Source organism: Dendrobium catenatum, unplaced genomic scaffold (genome assembly GCF_001605985.2).
Source record: "Dendrobium catenatum unplaced genomic scaffold, ASM160598v2 fragScaff_scaffold_1659, whole genome shotgun sequence".
Lineage (NCBI taxonomy): Eukaryota > Viridiplantae > Streptophyta > Magnoliopsida > Asparagales > Orchidaceae > Dendrobium > Dendrobium catenatum.
This window is the reverse complement of record NW_021320121.1, coordinates 103,618-127,198: the sequence shown is the minus strand read 5'-3', so window position 1 is coordinate 127,198 and position 23,581 is coordinate 103,618. Positions and strand designations below refer to the sequence as shown.

The window sequence follows — 23,581 nt, the reverse complement described above, 5'->3', positions numbered from 1 at the left end:
ATATTGATTAAGGCTTCATTTGATATGATTTTTTTATTACTTCATAAAATAATTTTTTATTAAAAAAATTAAAATTTTCTACTAGAAAACAATAAAAAAATGTCTCAAGGATTCGTTTTAGATATCTTTCTTACTGCTTAAATCAATATGAAAACCATACCAAATGAAGACAAAAAAAAAAACTTCAAAGATGATTAAAAGTTTATAAGAATATTTAATAGATAGGAAGAAACTTCATAAGAAAAAGTAAAATATAATTCATAAATTGAATAATATTAATGATTAGCTACTCATGCTTGAGCTAACAATCATCAATTCAATTGTTAACAAAGCCTCATGATCTTCAAAACATTTGACAAGTTGGCTAAAATCCTCATATATAGAGACAGAGAGGAGAAATTATTATGTACGGACATCAGACTGTCCGGAGGTAAATCAGAGCGCGCGTCATCTGGTACATAGCCTCAATACACAGCAAAGGGGTAACATGGTGCGCTCTGATTCACCTCCGAACGGCATCTGGTGTCTACACAGAATAATTTAGAGAGAGAAGGAGAGAAACAAGAAAATATTTAATTATGATAATTTATGCTTTCCAAAATAAGCACATGAAAAGAGTGAAAGTGCCTGTTAAATTTCCAGACAAGTCCACCACAATTTCAATATTTTCATAATCTATTAAACTACATGCACAATTGGCACAAAAAAGATGTATTACAGATAGTTTTTATTTATTTCCTCCTTTGGAGTAGGAATCACGAAGGGTAACGGTCCTATTAAACACAAGCTTCTCTGTCGTAGAGTCTGGATCCACAGCAAAATAGCCTGAAACAAAAAAGAAATAAATAAATTTGTTCGGAAAATCAATGTACAGGAAAATAAAAGCAGTACATTTGGTGCATCAAATTTTTAATTAGGACGAGTTTTGATTTCATTGGATTTACTTTGAGATTAGGAAAGTACAAATTTGATTGATTACAACTGTTTTACACTCATTTTAAAGTAAATTCAATGACATTGAAATCTATCATAATTGATAATCATCATCTTAAATAGCTATCACAATATTTAAAATTGGCTTTATAAATCCTACTCCAATTCTTTTTTTTTTTTTTGTGTATTACACAACTTCTAATCACACCAACTTTGATCTAATTATTTTCTTTTTTTAATACTCTAATTAAGGCTTCATTTGGGACAGCTTTTTTGCTACTTTCTAAATCAACTTTCTGGTTCAAAATTTTTTGTACTAACAAAATGTTTTGAAAAGCAGTAAAAAAGCCGTCCCAAACGAAACCTAAGTCTATCAATGCATCATCAATACATCTTATACTCTATATTACACATGTCGAAATCAATCGATTTATTCTATTTTTTAATATATAATCTCCAATATGTCCTACTCTTAGTAAAATTTCTAAGATAAATTCATCACTTTATTTAAATATTTATTTTAGCATTCTTATTTCTGCCACACTCAAACAGACTATGATTGCTATCTTTATAAGCCAAAGTCATAGCATTATAATAATAAATTTATAAGAAATATATTTACTATCCATTTATCGGTACTTGAGGCTCCATTTAACAACCAACTTTAACAGATGTGTACTCATCTAAATTATCTAATTCTCATTCTTTTGTATAATAAATCTCATATACTCAAGCAAATAATCCTAGCATTACTTGTATATCTACAAATACAAAGTGAAAATCATTAACTTCACCTTTACTAAAATAGCATGCATATCCTTAATCTTTGGTATATTAATAAAATTCCCTTAATCTTCTTAAGTTTTCTTCACTATTCTTATGTTCTTGGCTATTTCAAAACTGTTCTCACCAATAAAACTATTTTATTTGTAAATAATATATATCAATTTTCAATATTTTTGCGAACACCACCTTTTAAATCAATATAAGATATGTGCCCAACGTTTGTCCATTAATAATCCTTATATGTTTGAAATTTTGTTGTTAACTCACAAACTAATACTACGATAAGCCATTCCTGTAAATAATATGATCTATTTTTAAGCTCCCATACAACTTATATGTAAATCCTCTAACTTCAACTAGCCAATGCCATATATCTAGCTCTTCAATTTTGATGCTTCTAATTTGCCTCTATTAACATTCAATATTTTGAAATCATAACTTTCTCACCTTAAAAATTTGAGCCATCTATCTCTACATTTTAATGACCATGCATTTGAAAGCAACTAAATGCAATGTTCATTTCTAAGAATATGCTATGCTCACACTAAAAAATCATATGTTACTGCAAAATCAAGTATAGTTTCATATCATTTTCCTTTCTTACTTTATATTGATCATGAATCCTCTAAGATACCATCCTAAAAAAAACCTTGATCACAAAAGTCATCATTACAACAACAATTTTCCTTTCATCTTTTAGTAGCTCATCCGTTTCTTTCTAAAATTAGTTTATCAAACTCCTTTCTACTTTATAGGTGATTCCCTAACACCAACAAGTATAAAATTATTATATTTCACTATTTTTTTTACTTAGAATTGCATGCATTAATTATCAACCAAATATAAACCCTCAACCTCCCTCATACAATTTTAGTCAAGGACCATGAATCAAGTCTTCAATTCAAATGATGGGGCTTATTGAATTAGTGCTTCGAGTCCCTAAAATAAATTTTAATAAAACAAAAGAAAATAATATAACTGTTCAAAGTTTTTTCTAGAAGATAGGTTAATATCAAAGAAGTAATCTTTTATAAGATAGTAACGAGAATAGGAATTACCAAGCCGCTCAAACTGAAATCTGTCTCCTTCTACAGCATTGACAAGCGAGGGTACAGCATATGCTTCTGATATCACCTCCTTGGAAGTTGGATTCAGATCTGAAAGCCAGTTCTCCAATTCTGCTGGATTCTGATAAGCAAAAAAAAAAAAATTAAAACAAGTCATGGCATTGAATATGGGTATTAGAGTTTTATAATCACTACACTACAACACTCACCTCAGACAAGAATAACTTATCAAAAATCCTTACTTCCACTTTGAGTGGTTCAACTCCTGGATAAGGTTGAGCTACCCAATGAAGAACACCCTGCCAAAAATAAATAAATGAGAGAGAAATTAGAGGATTATCAAGTAAACATTACCATATCCCTAAAAAAAAAAACATAAATTGGTAGAATCAGAACCTTTGGTTTGGTTTTCTTCAATGGGTCATATTCAGCTCTGATCTCAACAATAGATTCAGAATCATTCCCATAAATTACTTCTGTGCATTTTATAGGGCAGGCATATCTGGCCATTTTCAAGGAATGGAATAATAGTTAAGATTTCTTTCATTCTAATATGATGTTAAGAATACATGATAATAAATAAAAATATCATTTAACTTGCCTTAATAAAACAGTTTTTCCGGGAGCAAACCCATAGTAGTCTTTAGAGTCCTTGAGACGAAAATCCGTTCTTTCAATGTAAACAACATTCGTGAAAGGAACCTATGGAGATTTCAAGAAATTAAATCAACATTAAAAAGAAATAGAAATAAATATTAAATTATGCATATCATTGGTGCTCGACTTATTTATATAATTATAGTAAAATATTAAAAGGATTTACCACAATAAGGTCCTGGAATGACATATTAAGGTGTTGGTTGCTATTTCCTCAAGTACCCTTTATTCTATGTTAAGGGTGTTAGGGGGGAGAATTAAAAATGAATGTATCTTTCCTAAATTCTGATACAAACAGAAATATAGAAAATATTAAATAATGAATAAATATTCCTATAATAAACAATTTAGGCTATGTGATAATTGCAATAAGATAATATTCCCCAACAAACTCAAGATAGCATAAAATATGTCAACTTAAGTTTAGAAACAATGATGATTATAAATAACGTAGTTGAAGATCTTGTTGCCGACCTCCCGTAGTAGGATAAAGGCTCGAATTTTGATAGGAAATACTTGAGTTCGCAAGTAACCCTAAGGGTAATACTTGAGTTCGCAAGCAAACCTATCACCAATTAGTTAAAAACAGCAAGCATAACACAAAATATGGGAGAAATCAACACAAACGATAGATTGCAATATGAAAATCAAAACCAAACAAGCACGGAAACAAGATACAAGTGATCCTCAATACGAGAGGAGGATCGTCTCTCCCAAATCTCTAAACAAGGGAGTCTAGAGCCCAAATTGCCAAAGAACCCTAATAGAGAACAAAACAAAACATAACCTCCTCCTAAAACATCTCATGCTCTTTAATACATAAACTTTCCTAGTCTAATTTCCCTCCCAAGCCCTAGCCGCCCCCTCTGCAATTTGAATTCAATTTGGACTAGTGGGGCCCACTAATGTGGGCGGCAAGAAGGAAGGGAGGTGGACAAGTGCCACCTCTTGTAGACCTGAGCCGGCCTTTGGGCCGGCTGGACAAATTAGAGGTGTGTGGTTCACTAATGCAACCTAGAATGAGATACACAATAAAAGCACAGAAAAAAAAAACAATTCCTAGGTTACAAACTCTGAACTTTAACAAAAAAAATTAGGAACTTCTAGTGTAAAAACAACGAGCATGCTTATTTCACTCGAAACAATGATATAGTAATCTCTGAATATGAATTTATGTAAAATGTATGAGAATCAAATATAAAATTCTGCAATCACACCATAAAAAGTAAACTATGCAAGTATCACACCTTAAAAATTGTAATCATGCACACACATCAATCACTAAATGGGTATATAGAAAAAAATAAGGAAAAAAGTCACACAATCAAATATCTAATGCTCACAACGACATCAAGCTAATCACCCTCAAGAGTAGTCAAAAACAAATTTATGAACACTCATAAATATTGTGAGACGCTCAAAGAATATTTGAAATTTTATTGAACAATTGAATGAACATGAGAAAATGACCATATTGATCCCTTGCTCTTTATAAAAGACCAAAATGATCCTCAATTATATTAAATAATCATTTTGGTCCCTCAAGTCTTTAAAGAGGAACCAAAATAGTCTCATATTATTTTAGTTCGCCTTTAAGAAGTTGAGAGGCCAAAATGATCATTTAATATAGTTGGGGTGCTATTTTGGTCTTTCATAAAAAATCAAGAGACAATTTTGATCCTTTTCTCAAATGATCATTACATGTCTCCATGATTATATATATTGCTTGTGAAAAAGCCAAAATAAGAATTCCTTGGAATCCTCTTAGATCGTGTCCAAAACTACAAGTTTCAATTCTAGCATACAAGCGTTCATAAGATACCAAATTAGCCACGCAAGTAGTTCTAGATTTTCCTAGAAAATTAAAACACGTCGCATGTATGGTCCCATGAGAAAAGGAAGACATTGATAACTACAATTACAAGAGAACCAAAGGTGTTGAAGGAATGTCAAAAGAGCAAAAATTATAAACAAAGATCATTGATTGAAAGATGAAGCCATCTAGCTATTATAGTCCCAAAAATAGAAGGTAGTAAAATGAAGAAACAAGGTCTTTGTATGGAATAGTTCTACTACTATGTTAGAAAGTAAAGGAATTGGAAAGGGCTATATAGTTGTTTATTTTTCATTCTAGTACAAGCATATATATAATGTGTATGCCTTTGATTATATAATTTAGGCATGTGAAGATTTAGATAAAGTAACGAGTGGCAACTCAAAAAATACCAAATAAAAGTTACAGAAATCAAAGAATAAACCACTAAGACATGGATCATTTGTGATTCAGAACATTGTTCAAAACTGAAGCAAGCAAAAAAATGGAAACGCTTGTCCAAAACTTGGAAAACTTGTCAAGGATGCAAATTGGACCACTTTTACCAAACTGGAGCAAGCAATAAAATGGAAAAGGGGAGAAGGTAGAATTGTCTCAAAGATATGGTCATGAAAAGAAACTGAACATAAAAGAGCTTCAAAGTTTCCTTAATTGCCGCACTAAATCATTGGACCTTCAGCACGGACGGATTATCAGGAAAAAAGTGTCAGTGATAGTTCAAATATGTAGATTTTGCACACTTGGTAACATTACCACAATACCCAGGTCAAACAACGATAAGCCTGAAAAAAATTGGAGAAAAATGGATGATGATAGCTTCTATTTAACAGATATAGCAATATGTCAAACCTAGATAGCATGGAAAATTAGAAAACTAAGGGTATGTATATATATCCTACATTTTTTTTTTTGTGAATCAATCGATATCTCAATCAATAAATGGTTCCTAAGAAGCTTAACCTTGGGGTGTGCGTATACAAAACAATTCATATGAGCTTATGTAACCTTAACTGACCGATGAAACAAAATAAAACCAATACAATCGGCATTTGATAGGCTAAAAAATCTAAAGGAAAAAAAAAAACTAAATTCAGTATGATTTAAGACAAGATATATTCTATAAAATATTCAAGCACGAGGAGAAAGTGTTGTTGTCTCCCTCCAACCTGATAAAACAAACAAGTACCTTATAGAAAGAGGATGCATCCTCTGAAGGAGCATCAGGCCACATCTTTGCATCAAGGCTCATTCGCGATTCAGAATCAAGATTTGTGATAACAATCTGTAAAGAAGGTCAAATAAACTGAATAAAAAGTAATAATCCCCAACCCCCCCTCCCAAAAAAAAAAACAAAAAGAACACAGTACCTTAAGAGGATTCAAGACAACCATTGCCCGTGGTGCACTTTTGTTAAGCTCTTCTCTGATGTGGTATTCAAGACGGTCATAACGTATCATGCTGTTATCACTGTACATCAAGATACAAAAGAAATTTCAAAAATACGCCTTGCAAGACAGCTGCAACATAGTTAACCCTGCAAAATCCTCTATTGGCCAACTATCTTCATCATTTTTGTATTTTTGTCTGTTGTAAAAAGTTGTAGTTTCAAGCTTAAGAAATTATCAGTTTCCAAAAACTTATGAATTAAAACTCTAATATAGAATTGTTTCATAATGTCGGAATATTCCTAACAAAAGACACAACAGTGCATAATATAATGTTGATGGTAAAATTTATAAAACTATATGGCAAAATCAACATCAGAATACATGCAGAAAGAAGCAAGAAAATATTTCAAAGCATAATACAAAATAAATCAATCACCAATTTCTAGACTCCTAAATAAATAATTATTCAATATTTTGTCAACATAAGCAAACTAACAAGATAAACACGTGCATACAAAAATAAAGCACACAACTCAATAATAGAACTTATAGGTTTACTCCTTCACTCAGCCTAATAGCCTATGATAAACAAACCTAGCCCTTATTTTACAACCAAATAAGATTAAGATGAAAAGTGGAATCAACCTTCTTGTAATTCCAATTCCTCGAATAAAAGAATTTATAGAAGTTGAAGACACTCCCCGGCGTCTCAACCCAGCTAAAGTCATTAGCCGAGGGTCATCCCATCCATCCACCCACTTCTCCGTGACCAAACGATTCAACTGAGATTTTTTAATCAAGCAATAAGCAGTCAAAGAATCATTACAAGAAAAATAAAAGCATCACTGAAGAGGAAATGTTCAATTATAAAAGCATCACTGAAGAGGAAATGTCGAATTGAACGGATAAATACCTTACGCTTGGACATAACTGTATTTGAAATGTTTAACCTTGAATATTCCCAAACATATGGTTGGTATATGTCCAAAGCCATCAGTAACCAATAATATGAAGGGCGGCGAATCTCAAACTCGAGGGTACAAAGCTTCACAGGAAAAACAAAAACCATTAGACCAGCATAAGGAATTATACTAAAAACACCAATCAATTTATGTATACAAATTCTTGATGACAGCAGAAAGATGTGCTTGAAAACAGGTTATGCAAAAAGTAACATAGCACTCACAGAATGGGTAATGTTCTCAAGAGAATCCACTATGCAGTGAGTATAATCATAACTAGGGTAGATGCACCACTTGTCCCCAGCATGTGGATGAGGAGTGAACTGAATTTAATCACAAAAAAAATGAAGAAAACAATATAGAAAAATCAGCTCATCAAAATTGCTTTGGGTAGAAGAACTACCTTAATACGGTATGCTATCAGGTCATACATATTCTTGTTTTCACTCTGCATATCTTGTTTCATTCTAAGAGTTGCCTTACCCTCCTCGATTAAGCCCCTTCTCATGTCATCAAAAAGTTTCAATGATTCTGAAATAGGCCGATCTCTCCATGGACTATTCAACTTCTTTTCCCTATACTCCTTAATCTCTTCAGGGGTCTGACAAAAAATTAAATCCAAGTAAACATCTTTTTCAAACAAGGCCTCTTTAGGGTAGCTTTATGTCCTAATGACGGACTTAATTAGTCAGGCCCTCATAATAAGCCAATCATCCAATGAGGGGTTTCTTAAGCATTCAATACTGATCAGACTGAACCAAAATTAGACAAACCTGGTGATCAACATAAGCTAGACCTCCCTGTATAAGCAGAACTGCTAGATCATATAGTTCTTGAAAGTAATCACTGGAATATGTAACCTGATAAAATGCAGTAAGAATCAGTTGTTCCCAAACCCGAATCAATATGGTTTCAACTAATTCCAAGCAGCAAACCTTGAATGGCTGCCAGCCCATCCACTGCACTATTTCCTGGATATGATCAATATATTCTTTCTTTTCAGCTTCAGGATTGGTGTCATCAAACCTGGTACAAGAATATTATTATGAAATATTAGCACAGTTATCAGCCAGCAAAAATAAGATTTCCCTTAAATAACAAAAAAAACATGGCAAGCGTGGTTAAAGTAAGCAAACGAACCACAACTATAAATTGTATTATAATTATTAGTTTTTAAATTGTGGAAGCTGTTGAATCAGCAAGTTAAAATCATCTCAATTCAACTGCAGTAGATTCTAAAGCAGTTAGACTAAGAAAGAGAACAAGCTAACAGATTGTTTGGTGTCTGAAGCCATCATCAATTTTAAGGAACTGGGTTGACCATTGTTGGCATATTTAGTAGTATTGGTTTATTAGATAGAACTGCTAATATTGGAAGGTAATTAATATTAGAAAGATTTCCTCGTTATTAAGAGTATTACTACCATTTATTTGTTTCAGTATTGTATCTTCCTGCATTCCTATTTATAGAATGATGTAGAACATCCTAGTTACAGCACACCTTAGGAATAGTTTATCTACTTGGGTACCAAGTTTTCTAGTAAGTTCTAGAATACTCTATTACTAGGTTATATATATATATTAGGAAGAGGTTGAGAGTAGGATGATGAATATTATAATGATTTGAAGCCTTGAGCTTAGTTTGTTCCCCATATTTGGGTGTTCCTTCTGGCAGGTCTATTTATTCCACTGATTCACCACATCAGTTGATATCAGAGCATGGAGCTTGTGAAGAATGACGGATTGCAGCAAAAGATAGGTTGTAGACGACAATCGAAGCCGATGAAGATGGATTGTTGACGACGATCGAAGCCGAAGAAGGTGGGTTGTCGACGACGATCAAAGCCATCAATCCTTTCATGCAACTCAAGTGATGCATCACTTGATGGAATGGAGGATTTATGTGTTAATTTCATCTATTTGATAGAGAGAATACGCACAGCAATTGGATTAATCGGATTGGAGATTAGATGTTTGACCAAGGTTCTTGAATTGAGGAGTTGCAATTTTTAGTTTGCTTTTGAAATTTTAGAGAAACTACCAATTGTGGTTCCTTTTTGGTTATAAATAGGAACCTATAACATGTCAAAATTCATTTAGGGACTATTTGGTTTGAAATAAAAGGGGTGCAAAGTATTCCAAATGCAGGGGTTTTGAGAATATTAGTGTTTTGTTTGAAGTAAAGCAAATGCAGTGTAAAATTTTGGTACTTTTGGAATTCACTCTCCAGTTCATTTTTGGTGTATTTAGAGTTCCTCATGCTCGGGTGAGTTCCAAATACACCGGAAATTCATTGCAATTGCCATCGCCCGCGACCACTACCGCCTGAGCACCGCCACCTGAACACAGCCACCGACGACCACACCGACCATCACCAGCCACCCACCACTAGCCCAGCCCCCAACGACCACCACAGTCTACCACGTCTGCCACTAATGTCGACCACCGCCCACCACCCTCTTTGCACTTTACACTACATTCATTTTAAATCAAACCAAACAAAAAAAGTAATCTTTTGCATTCCTTTTACACTCATACAAACAACTCTAAAGTATTCATTTTACATTGCATTCCTTTTGCAATGCATTTCTTTTTCAGCCAAAACAAACAGCCTATCAGTAGATTAATAAAAATTCAAATTTTGCTCAAACTTATGATGTGCTATTAATTCATATTTCGACTCTTGATTCTGATGAAAGCTTCTTCTTCACCAGATGAGACATGGATCTTCTTCAGCGACTTTATCGTTGTTTCTTTTCATCTCCATATTGTGTGGGTTTTGCATGCATGATTGGAATTTAATCAAGTTTGCAATAACCTTATTTACCTAAGCGTGGAGTCAATCCTAATCATTGTATTTTTTTGTTCCCAAATTACTAGCAAAGTGTTAAATTTTAGAATAATTTCAATTACCATTTGACACAATCTTTATATGTTTAATGATTGTCATCAAAACATATTAAACTTCACCTAAACTAATAGTTGGCATGCTACAAATTCTGCTCCTTATTGTGCTTATTTATGCCTCTCATTCTAACTTTACATTAAAATACACTAAAACCAAAGATGACTTGCATCAAAAAGTGATACTATAACTTTCTATTGTGGGTGAAGACATGAAAGTGTAAAGTAGGCTTTTACTTATTAAGATAATTTAGGAGTAGTTTTGGGATCACTTTTGTTTTTTTTTTTTTTTCAATTTTGATTTGAAATAAAATATGTTTGATATCTTAAAAACATGTTGTTTTTTTATTTAATATTGAATATATTTATTAATGTATGGATAGTGACCGCCACCGATGAAGCAGTGGTGACAACTGACAAGGAAATTATGGCGGCAGCGGAGTAGTGGTAGCCAAAGGAGGTAGTCATTGATGTAGGTTGGAGATTGGAGGTGGCCAGCATGTTAAGGTTCAGCATACCAAACCCTAGAAAAATCATAACTTCTTGAAGAGTAAATACAAGAAGGCCTTCTATTATCATCTATCATCACCATGTGCAGCTAGCTGGATGTAGATGAAAAAGAGGGAGAAATCTGCTCTTGATCAACAAAGATAAAAATATTCCAAAAGTTTTTTTCAAAATTGGCATGAAAACTAAAAAGATATTGATATTTACCATATTTCTCACTGAATTACTCTACTTCTATTTAAGACATAAATATATAAAATATTTTTTTAATACTTCAATCCAAAGACTGATAAGAAGTGGAGGAAATTTCAGCAAAACCAGAGAACGGCCCAAGAAATTTAGGACGAAGAACACAAAAATTCATTTTTATTGAAAGAACTAAGAAGAAAAATACAAGATATAGTTGGATCTTCAATTGGAGAGGAAGATCCAGCTCTCCCAAATTCCTAGCCGTCGGCTAGAGCCCACTCAACCTAAGAAATTCTAATTTCAGCAAACTCCAAAAACTCAACCTAGCTAGACCGATCTAACAAACACTCAATAAGTCGATACACTTTTGTTATCTATGCCCAAATTCACAGGCAAAGTGAATATTAGCACAAATTTATTCTCACCCATATGATTTCTTGAAATCCTGAAGTAGAACAGAGCAAACTAGCAAATCAAACAAATATTCAACACACAAATAATGTAGATCTATGATACACCATTAAGAAATAGATGAAAGAAATTAAGAAAATCATAGAGGCTAGTATTGGCAAGTTGCAAGACTTCAATACAACTTATTGATCTAAAGATACAATCAAAATGGAAAAATATATATGTTATGCTTACCGCAAATAACATGAACCATTTCTCTCCTTGGCTAAACCAAAATTAATAAACATGGCCTGTAACAATATCATAAGATAAGAGACGAATGCAATCTCACAGAAGTACAACATAATATTCATATTTAAGACAGCAATCTCCAATACCTTCGCATGTCCAATGTGAAGATATCCATTTGGTTCAGGAGGGAAACGAGTTATAACCTTTCCTCCAGTTATCTTGAGGTGCTTCTCTAGCATTTCCCTTTTGTTGTGAGCTCTCCATATTTCTCCATTGCTAAAGAATATCTCAGTATGAACCTGAGAAACTTGCATGGGAATAGGTGAAAAGATTCTTCATAACATGTATCAATTTCTCATCATTTGAAGGCTGGAGTTTTGTCTCATAGAATATGTGATGCAGGACTTGTCCCCATCAATATGTGAAATAGAGGATTCCATCAAAAATCAAACTAACTCCAACTTTAGCTCAAAAGAATTTTACGCAGCATGCTTGAAAATATTGTGCATGAAGGTTTGGGTTGGTGGATTTAAGTAGAAGCAACAGAATAAGATTGCATACTGCTGACCGAACAATCTTTTATATAAGATAATGTTCAACAAAAACAAATTATTTGAACCATAAAATAACCAGCAAAATATACTACTATGCGCATCAATAACTAGATTTATGTAGAAGTTACAATGGGGGGTGCGTGAAGGGGATAAAGCTAAACTTAGACAATTCAAAAGTACAATAAAAAATAATTTGCCTTAGAAATGCATAAAACATTAGGGGTCCTTGAGAGATCTATCTAAAAAAATCGATAGTTTTGGGTGCCAATTGGACCTGTTGGTAAGAGCTTTAAAAACTGCTGCCAAAATCTTGAATTTGAACTTCACAAACATCATAATATATCCCATCTTGTGGACTTTGTGGTGGAAAAAAACAAACCATGTATGGTTATAAAAGGCTTACAAATATGTGACATACAAGTCAGTAGAATAAACCATAGAATTATCTAAACAATAAGATTCCATCACAGACACTTTGCAGAATTGTCAAGAAATCGAAAGAACACAATTCACAAATAAATAAACAAGTATCAAACCAGCGGCCGATGGCTACATACCTTTGAGTTCTCCTCAGGTTGAGGAAATATGGAAAAAGGGTTTAACTCCTCTTCAGGTGGTGTGACAGGAGCACTGGTATGACTAGGTTGATCCTGGAAACAAGGAAATGTTAAAAATAAAACTATTTATCATAACAGGAAACCAACCAACAAGCACATAAGATGCACACCTCAACCTTTACAGGCTTTTCCTTCTTCTTTTTCAATGGTTTTATATCATCATCTGCCGTCCTCTCACCAAGTATCTCGGCAACTCTTGCATCAATTATTTCCTGTTACATAACAAGAATAGAAACTTCTAACAAACCGTAATGACTAATACGACTATCAATGCATTAGTATTTATTTACCTTAACAGTCTTAGCATCAGCCCAAGGCTGTTTCTTCCTAACTTGTCCACATAGGTTGCCAACTGGTGGAACAAAGGGATAAAATTAGAATAATCAAGGAACCATTTGCCAAACTGAGTAGAAAAAGAGCAAACTAAAAGGCTTGCAAGAGAAGTACAGAAACCACATATAAGAAATTGGATAGTTTATCCTTATTCACAAACAGGCTGGATGAAATTCACACAAAAACATATAAATGTCTGTAGTGCGAAAAAGTGTATATCAACAAATGCACCATTTTGCAACAGTATAAGCTTATGTTTATATTTTATATGATAGCATAAATACTTATACATAAATGTGTTAACAACTTATGTGCATACAGATAATGGCACTATTCATTTCAAATAATTACAAGCATGGAATAGAAAGTCATTCACCATTTATACGATACCGTTGCTCCAATAGAGCATCCATATTTTCTTCCAACACTGCATTAATTGCAGCTTTAACTTCTTCCAAGGAGACCTCCACTCCTACAAAGCATAGAAATTTCCTTTAAAATTGTTCACGAAAAATGTATTTTAGCTTCATAGCATATATTAAATATAAGAGAAAGCCGGTCACATGCACCCAAGCGTAAATGCACATAAGACCAAATAAATAAATAACTAAATAAACTTATGCAGCTGGAAAATTTGAAAAAAAAAAAAAAAAGGTTAAATGGTGTAATGCTAACAAAAGTTAAGTTATAATATTTCATGCATTGACCATCACCCTATAACTTTAAGTACTATAAAGCCCATCCAAACCACCAAACAGGTTCCGTAAATATCAAGCAAGTCAAATTTATGAAAAAAATAAAAATTGCTTCAAAAAATGCCTCCCAGTTGCAATTAGTAGACTGGGCATTATAGAAATTAAGACTCAATCCTCCATGTGAATTGAAATAAGCGATAACATATAAGGCTCCTCATATATAATTTTTCAAATAGCCTATGACCAAAAAAGACGAACAAATAAAAATTTCATCCCAAATAAAACAATAATATCAAGATTTGATAGTAGAATACTATTTGGACGACTTCAGGAAGACATGCACATAATCAGTTAAGAATAGGAACAAGCTTTATGCTTTAGATATATGAACATCGTAATAACAAACAAGAACCCAAGAGTCTGGGATAAAATGTGATGCAAACTAGAGTAAAGAGGAAAAAGGGAAAAGTGGAATCCACCATATGAGAGAAAGTGAATAGAAGATAATAAAGGAATCAAAACTTATTATACTTGATTTAAAATTCAAAGGATTGAAGTTCTCTCACAATATTCCTCAATTTATGAAGAGGATTAGACATATAAGAAAATAGGAAAGAAAGCAATGGTAGCCAAAGAGATTATGAGCAATAATATTAAATCTTTTATGAAAGAATCATGCTTGATTACACATTTGATAAATCAGGTGATAATATAACACATTTTCATACTGCATCAACTCCTAGGGATATAAGAAACTCCTCCCTGAAGAGTTTGAAGAAATGATGTCTATGGAAGTGGTGGTGTCAAAACATGCTTGATATATCTGATATGATGCTAGAAAGTAGGACATCAATATAATTTAGCGGTCATGGAGGAGTTCTATAATAGACATCCACCTCAATAGATAGCTTAACATCTGATGGAGGATCAAGTGGTAGAAGTGGTAGAAGTGGTGGAAGAATAAACTTAACAATGATAATAAATGATTGCAACCATATATTTGACTCAAACAGCAGTAAGCATAGCAAAAGAACTAGACCTATAAGAACATCTGAAAGAAGTATTATAGCCACGAGAACATCTTGGACAAGACAAAGGAACTCCAACATGAAGTCAATATTAATAATCACATTTACATTCATATAATGTACATAATCTACTAGTTCAATATTATGGTAGTAGAAATGGGGAAGGTCAAGGAATCTCAAAGATGGTGAGGCCAAGTTCCAATATAATGCATGGAAATGGAAAGATCAATAGGTCTAAGTTGAAAATAGGAAAGAACGAAATCAAATTAATACTAACTAATTACATAATAATCAGCATTAATATTAGCATCCATATTAAGAATTTCATTATTACAAGTAGTATGTTTTTGATAGTGAAGGTTCATGCAAATGCTTATGCTCATAGAATGGAAATGTATAAACATGCCAAGTAGAAGAAAGAAAATCATCTTACAAGCTTGATGTATAGGCAAGGTGAAAATTAATAGCATAAGTTGGTATGAGTCAAAATAACGATCAAAACTCATGATGGGACCCTAATTCCACAAGCTCGGCAAAAAAAGATTCCTTAGAATAATAGAATTTAAGGAAAGGTCTAGTACATGTTCTAGTATCATAGAACATTCGAGTTTAAGTCTTCAGTATCACAATTTGGACCATTAACTTCTACATCTTCAAAGGATTTGGGAATTAGCAAAGGTTGAGCTAGTCCTTATGTAGAAAGTGTGGGATTATTGCATAAAAGGACAAGCGTAGAACTCTCAAGTGTTAAAGGAACAAGATTGTTGTGTATGTGTTGTAAGTATAAGATTGCTAAGGAGTCTCTCACTCTTGTCAACCTAGTAATAAGTTTTACAGAGAGTTTGAGGATCATAAGAATCAACAAAGTGTCTAATGTCTAAGCCCATTCATGATTTTACATATAACACTCCAATAAACTTCATATTAATTACACTAATCATATTGACAATGTAAGGTGAAAAACTAAATATAATATTCATAAATAGTAAGATAACTATGCAAGTGATCTTCCATTTGATCCAAAATTTATCCTCATAATAAGAAAGCAAATAAAAAACCCTCTCATAAATTCACATTTCAAGTCAAACCATTAACTTAAACATATAAGGGGACTCAAACTTTTACCAAAAATATAGAGAAGAACCATGCACGAGGACCTTGTAAGCCATTAAACATAGGAATATGGTGTCAATCCTTGTCATTATATGTATGACCATGTGCGTTAAAATATGAAGTCATGATTCAAAACTCAATAATAGCAATAATGCAGCAGGTATGTTATGAATTCAACAATTCTATCTTCAAGAAATATTTACACTGAGATTGTTCTTGAGCAAATATTAAATTCATCCTATCATCAATTATAGCAAGTGTACTAAGTTTATACTAATGCTAGCAGGTTATCAGTGTATTTTATAGGTTAACTAAAATAAATTAAAATTTTATAACTACTTAAAAAATAGAGTAAGATTAGCATAGGAAACACATCACAACACAAAATAAATGTGGTCGTGTATGTAAAAATATATGGCATTTTTAGTGGAAGGCATGACAAGATATTAAACTTTAAAATTTTGTGCTCATAATCATGCATAGCGTAAATCAAAATGAATTCATATACATACCTTAAGTCATAAAATGTAATTAAAGTAAATATATCTTTGATGTTCATGAGCATTGAATAAGGAAGAGGGTGATTTCTTCTTCTTGATATGAACAACATTCAACCTTGTATCTTATGGTTGAAGTTGTAATTCAGGTAAAAGGTGCAATGGTGGCAGCATAGTGAGATCAAAAGAATGGCGTAGTGGGATCACCATTGAATGGTCGGGAAAATCACACAAACAGGTCATCGGCACTATAACAAGATAGTGATTTTGTGAACAACTCCACAACACAAGCAAGCATGATAGATGGGTTGTAAAAGGTGGTGCCTAGGAACGATAAAAGATTAGTCCCTAGAGTGGAAATAGCAATGCCTTAGAAGACTATGTGACTCCAGTGATGCAAAGGTGACAGGTAGCAGCATGTGACGGTGAACTAGTGACGACGGGAGTTACAATTTACTTTGGTCACAAATGGCACTTAATGCAGACCATGATGAGGGAGGACAAAAACGTTGTAGCAATCAGTGTGACAATTTGTAACAATACTTGGTCGTTGATGTAACAAGGTTGTATGTGGCATCGAGCACATGATGCGAAGAAAACTATGATGCGTGGTTGCGACAGGGAAAAAGGCACAAGTAAATGCAATGTTTTTTGTGCCACTGCATACTGATTGCGAAAAAAACGTAGTAGCAACAGTAGTGGGATTACAAGCATAGAAGTGCAACTGATTTTTACGAGTAATTGACAATGGGATTCATAGGATGACATTCTAGCAATGTGATAAATCAAAGATGATGTGACACAATGGAGTTGTCGCATAAGGGCATGCTAGTGAGGTCACAATAGCAAGGGCCTGGTCTATGCGCAAATGAAGCGTGTTGAGTTGCCAAATATGGAATAACAAATGAAGCACTTGGAGCCAACATGGTGTAAAACAATGAGGAATGAAATTGTAAGAAAATCAAAGAGCAAATGAGTGTGACAATGTATGTGCAGAGGGAACCAAAAAGAAGGAATCATTTGGCTCGCACTTAAATGAATAGGGTGAACCAACAAGTTGCAAAATGATGAGATATTAGAATGCCACATTAAAACATACTGGTGCCATCAAACAGTAGAGATAAGAATTCAGAGGGGATAGAGTGGGTAAGGAAAGTATGAACCCTAAAGAGGTAAATCGGGGGGAAATTAGTTTGGGAGAGAGACGATGAGAAATAGAAAAAGACATTAGAGAGAATATATATGTATATGTGTGTATGAGCGTGCACGTAAAAGCTAATTCAATGCATACATAGAGCTTAATCAGACAACTGCCTAAAAACTACTTTGGAAGTGAATCTTAACGCATACATTATCTTGCATCACATACCTACACCGCAAGCTTCTTCAAAGTCTTTCAACTGGTAAGTCTCGGGCCCAACGTTCATAAGAAATGCAAAGGCTGCATCTAGTTGGGCAGGAGATTTTATCTGCAAAAATTATGAACTTCTATCAAAAAGTGAGTACTCAAATGCCCTCTACAAACCTTTTTAATGCATGACATTATTGAATGTTCTTATACAATGATTTATTACAAAAGATCACATGACATGCTAATTATTTTATAATAGGTTGCGTTTACAATGAATTTTTATAACTTGGAACTGGTGGTAAGAACAACACCTTTAATGAAACGATATATTCAAGTAAAGTTGGCCGATGTTTTAGTGCATTGGCTGGGAACTTAGTCGCAACCTATATGACAAAAAAGAGCAAGCATTAGAAAACTTAAAAGCAGCTTCTATCAAAAAATTCAATTTCAAAATTAAACAAGCTACCGTGTACAAAAGATTTCCAACAGTCTTGCCACATCCATCAACAACACATGCCTGCAAAAGTTTTTCAGATTACAATTATAAGAACCTCCAGAAATTGATATAAGCAAAACACAACCAATAGATGTTCTCCTTAACGGAAGAAACAGATTTTAAAGTTATTTATCTGCATAACAGGAAAAGATCCAAATGCAAGAAACAGTGAGAAATGGCACCAATTATAATTATATGCACGTTGATAAAGTTCTGTTTATATTGATCCATGAATATACAATTTATCCAAGTAAAAGCCTAATATTAGTTTAGCACTTTCTATATGAATATTTAGATCTTAAACCATCAGTTTGAATAAGCATTGAAGTCTAGTGCTAGTTCTAGGAGAATATCTGAAACAACACAGCAGCTGAACAGATCATACGTGGGATCATGTATGGCTACTTTGAACAAGATTTATGAAGATATGTAAATGAGAAAATCTCTCCGAACTTACAATTATTTATTCATTATGTTCATAAGCATGCATATTCACTATATAAAAACTCAATAACATGTGAAAGCAAGCCTCATTTACTTTAAAAAAAACTGAAAACGAACTTGTTTTGCAAGAAACTTGCTAGTTTTTGGTGAAAACCAAAGACGAGAATTAGAGAAGAAAAATAGTAGAAGGAGATAGAAGGCAAAGAGTCTAACAACAAAGAGAGAGAGAGAGAGAGAGAGAGAGAGAGAGAGAGAGAGAGAAAGAGGGGTTGGGGCGATAGAGAGATTTACAGATGAATATTCAAGTTCAAAGACTGAATACAATATTGGAATATGTAAGTTCATGATTCAAAATATCTACATAAAGTACAACATGATTAATATGGAAGGAAATAAAATAAAGTGTCATAGCATATTATGAAGCAATTAAAATAAGTTTAAATTAAATAAACACATGCTTATATAAAAGAGCATTTGATGGCAATGACTGTCCAGCATCATTCACTCGAGTTTAAAAATATATTTCCTCCAAAGAGTTGGAAGATGACCATAGTGGTGGAAGAGGTGAAACTGACTCCTGTACAAATCTATGATCAATAAAAGAGGATGTAGCAAAAGGTAGACATCCAGAGGTTTGAGGCAAGCATGGCAAGGCACTCATCCTGGCAGTGGAAGCAATCACCACAAAACTTTGTTGTAGCAAATGGTGGTAATGGTAGCACAAACTCAATGGAAGACATATGATCAGGTAAAGGAACTAGAGAATCAAGAGAAACCTACGCAATTAAGAACAGTCCATGAACTAAAAATAATGGATTTAGTCTTTGTTTTGTGTGTTTGTGGCATAATTAGAAGCATTAACTAAATATTAGAAGATGGAAACAGCTCTGGCTTTTGTGAATCTTCCTTTGGTAACATCTAAAGCTACTTTAGGAAATAAATAATCTCTATAAGTGGTACAAAGTCATGCTCAATATCAAGTGCAACAACAATCAATGTAATAGATTCAGGTTTTGGCTCATGCAAGATCTCAATCAATTGGTCAACTACATCTGGATTATTATCATCAAGTTTCTTAGAACACCATCTATTGTCAGGACTTATTATTTTGGAAGGGTCGATTTTGGTTCAAACATAGCTAGTATGATGCTGCAATCATGTTCCATATTCCATTTTCCTTCTTTGAAGCTATCAAGCATTTGCAAGTTTCTTTTTACCCGAGCTTGGATTTCTTGTAAATCTTGGTGAAACAGCAGATGATTTAATAAATCATAATATTTAACACAATTAATAGGGGATGATTGATCAAAATACTTATAATGTTGATGTTAATGTTAATGCTAATGTTTATGTGATGCAATTATGGGAAAATGATAATCAACGTACTCTCTGTAATGATCTTAAAATTGTGATGAATATGAAGATTGTGTTGATCTATTATTTGTAACAACATTCATATTATCTCAGACCATCATTAAATCCATACAGATAATTTTAGGCGTCTTCAATTTCATCATCCAGCACTTACAGGCAAAAATTTATCCAGCGATCAAATCTAGGAAAATTTAATCATACCCTTAAATAAATTATCTAAGTAGATGCTTATGACCATGATGGAATAAGTCAAAAAAACAGTGACAACATGATTTATAATATTTTTTTCTTTATTTTTAACAAATAATATTTGTCCTAACCATAATTTTACTTCCTCTTATGCATTGATGTCATCATAACAGGAGAATAAGTTTAATACCATAATTTTTGTGTTAAGATGATCATTCATTTAGTGATTGGATGCAAAATCATGAAGATGAAGTTTAATTACTCAAGAGGATGACCTCAAATCATTTTCAAGAAAGGAGAATATGCCTTAAGATTTGTGCTCTATCATAGTTACAAGGTTTAAAATCAATCCCCAAAAATGAATCGAATCAAACAATGTGAACTGAATGCTGAAGTTGTAGTGGTAACTATGCACGAATGTGACAGCACCTAAAAAGCGATGTTTGTTGCTTTAAAGTATTGCTTATCAAACTCGATCTTAGAAGAATAAATGAAGATGAACGCATATCACTTAAGAGGAAGTTAATAGTCTCCAATCGTATGCTAAAAGCAGAGACGATGCGGACAAAATGTATAGCAGTAATGTGACAGGGAGTTAGGTTCAAGAAGCAGAGGCAACTGAGAATGAACAATTTGGCATGGAATGCATTAGTTTGGCAAAGGTCACAAGCAAGGGCTAGTGGATGTTCGATGTGCGGTGCTAGCAGTTGGATCATAAAGATGTGTGGAAAGGGTTGCATCAATGGCAACAATTAATTATGTGTTGACGATGGTTAGCGGTGGTTTAAATGCACTTGGCATTCACACAATACGGTTCTCCTCACAGGATAGGGTGTGTAGCCTCATGTAGATCAGATAATCAAGTAGAGAATGTAGCACAAGAATGCAATGATAGACGAGAATAATTGGTTGTGCAATGCACTAGAGGTTGTCGTGCACGACATGGATCACAACTAGTGACAGTGGTGAACGTAGGCTAGCCTTACAACGAGGAACAAAGATTGTGAGACCAATAGACCTAGTAAATCAAGAGCTTCAATATTATTTAGTGGAAGATAAAGAGGGGGATTAGAAAAGAAGATAGAATCAAGAGAATAAAATGGTAAGATTATAATTAAGAAGAGAAACGAATAGAAAGAGAGTAGGCGAGCGATGTTTAAAGAAGATCAATATTCAATTCAATGTTCAATTCAATATTCAAATTCAATGATCCAATATAATATTAGAATTTGTTATATAAGTTCATGACTAAACACTCCAACTTAAAATATGACACAACAGCCATAGAAGGAAATAAAGGTCCTTTTTACATATCATGAAGCAATTAGAACATGTTGAAATAAAATGGCATTGCTTATAAACCAAAAAAAAACATAAGATCATTTAATGGTCATGATTGTCTTGCATCAATTTCAAACAAATTAATAATCAACTTGGCTTGGGTTGGTTTATACTGATCCATAAGAATTCTTGATTTTTCTAGACAGGTTAAAGCATTAGACTTCATTGGGAAGTAAAACCATATTTTTCTTTGCTGGGAAACCAATTTGAATGCAAGAAACTCATCTCCTATATGCCAACCAACTAAAACAAGCTCGATTAGAAACCAAACTACAATTCAAAATGGAGTATTTCTTCACTTGACAAATTATAATCCATATTACAACGGTTGCAGTCCGATTAATACTGCATACTCCCACTCCTAAAACAGAAAGCAGTAAAGGTACCTCTTTGATGACGGCAGTGAGGTTGGAAGTGACTTTGGGGTTGACGAGCACGTTCTCCGCCGTCCGCTTATCCAATCCAACAGACAGAAACAGATCCAGCGGATGCATCTCACCGTTTTCCTCATCGACGACCACCATCGCAGGCACCTCTGCAGACCTTGAGCCAAGCCTAAGAATCACTTACTGGAAGAAAATATTTAAAAAAAGAATCTTTCAGAAGAACAAGAGGGTGAGGATTCTTTGGGCTGGGGTAACATCGAGGGGCTGTTTGGTATCGGATTTGTAGCAATATATACGCTGGGATTTACCGTAAATCCTGCCAAACAGTTTTCCAGCTGCAGTAAATCCGAATTCCTCTTAAATGCCGGATTAACGGATTTAGGGCGATTTACGGCGTAAATATGTCCCGATGTTCGGCGGATTTACGGATTTACGAACTACGGCGTTTACGGATTTAGCAGAAGAAACGCGCCAAAGGGAGAAATATCGTACCTTTGCGGCGAACTCCGATCCGACAGGAAGCAGAACTGAAGAAATGCAGAGGAGGAAAAGCAAACCCGACAAGCGACTCGTTCGAAGCCGTCCCTCACGCGAACCAGCGAAGGAAGCTCTACCTTAAGTGACGAGCGAGGAAAGCCTACTCGAGTAACTAGACTACCCGCCTATAAGATTAATTATTAAGTTTTTTAATTAAACACTAATAATATTAGTTTTATTAATATAATTTAGTAATTAAAATTTTAAATTAATGAAATAGTCAGTAGTGTAAATAATAATGAAATGATTAGTTATTTCAAGTAATAATTAAATAATGTTCTTATAATTAGTATTGCGATATTTATTAAAATAATACTTAAAAATAATTGAATAATGAATACTGTAATTATAAATTAAATTATTAATTTATTTATTGGATAATCAAACTATCTTCTAAGTATATTATTCATAATTAACTCATAACTAACACGTAAATAAAATTCAAAGCACATTAAATTTAATTTCTAAGTAGACCAACAACTTTAACTAATGGATTACATTGTCAAACAGTTTCTTAGGATTTAACATATGACATACCAAACAGTTTTCAGTATTTAACATCCTCAGGTACTAAATCCTGATTTATAGGATTTACTAAACCTGTTATAGTTAACTCCAATATGATATCAAATAGCCCCTTAGGGTTTAATAGTTGGCAATAGGGAATTCCTTGATCTTTCCCCTACGTAAAAAAAAAAGGAATTAGTGGCCTTTACAATACGATTGCATCGAGTTGAAGAGTATCTTGACCACATCA

At 33.4% G+C, this 23,581-nt stretch overlaps 1 protein-coding gene across 5 annotated transcripts; it reads right to left on the bottom strand.

The window, feature by feature from the left end:
* Positions 1-557: 557 nt before the first annotated feature.
* Positions 558-22,941, bottom strand: LOC110097628 (glutamine--tRNA ligase). Of its 5 annotated transcripts, none has more exons than XM_028701259.1 (24): positions 22,780-22,941; positions 22,288-22,444; positions 18,524-18,574; positions 18,369-18,440; positions 18,076-18,175; positions 13,750-13,845; positions 13,331-13,392; positions 13,157-13,252; positions 12,981-13,073; positions 12,016-12,168; positions 11,873-11,928; positions 8,563-8,653; positions 8,401-8,487; positions 8,031-8,228; positions 7,852-7,950; positions 7,579-7,710; positions 7,311-7,447; positions 6,645-6,744; positions 6,464-6,559; positions 3,388-3,488; positions 3,183-3,288; positions 2,996-3,085; positions 2,778-2,907; positions 558-825 (listed from the first exon to the last, which is right to left on the bottom strand). In XM_028701259.1, the coding sequence occupies exons 2-24, from the start codon at positions 22,423-22,425 to the stop codon at positions 728-730; spliced, it is 2,382 nt and encodes a 793-aa protein (XP_028557092.1). In that variant the 5' UTR covers positions 22,426-22,444; positions 22,780-22,941; the 3' UTR covers positions 558-727. The 5 variants fall into 5 exon arrangements, with proteins under 5 accessions (XP_028557092.1, XP_028557091.1, XP_020679786.1 ...); XM_028701258.1 differs by having other exon boundaries at positions 13,151-13,252; positions 22,780-22,939; XM_020824127.2 differs by having other exon boundaries at positions 11,873-12,168; positions 13,151-13,252.
* Positions 22,942-23,581: the final 640 nt, after the last annotated feature.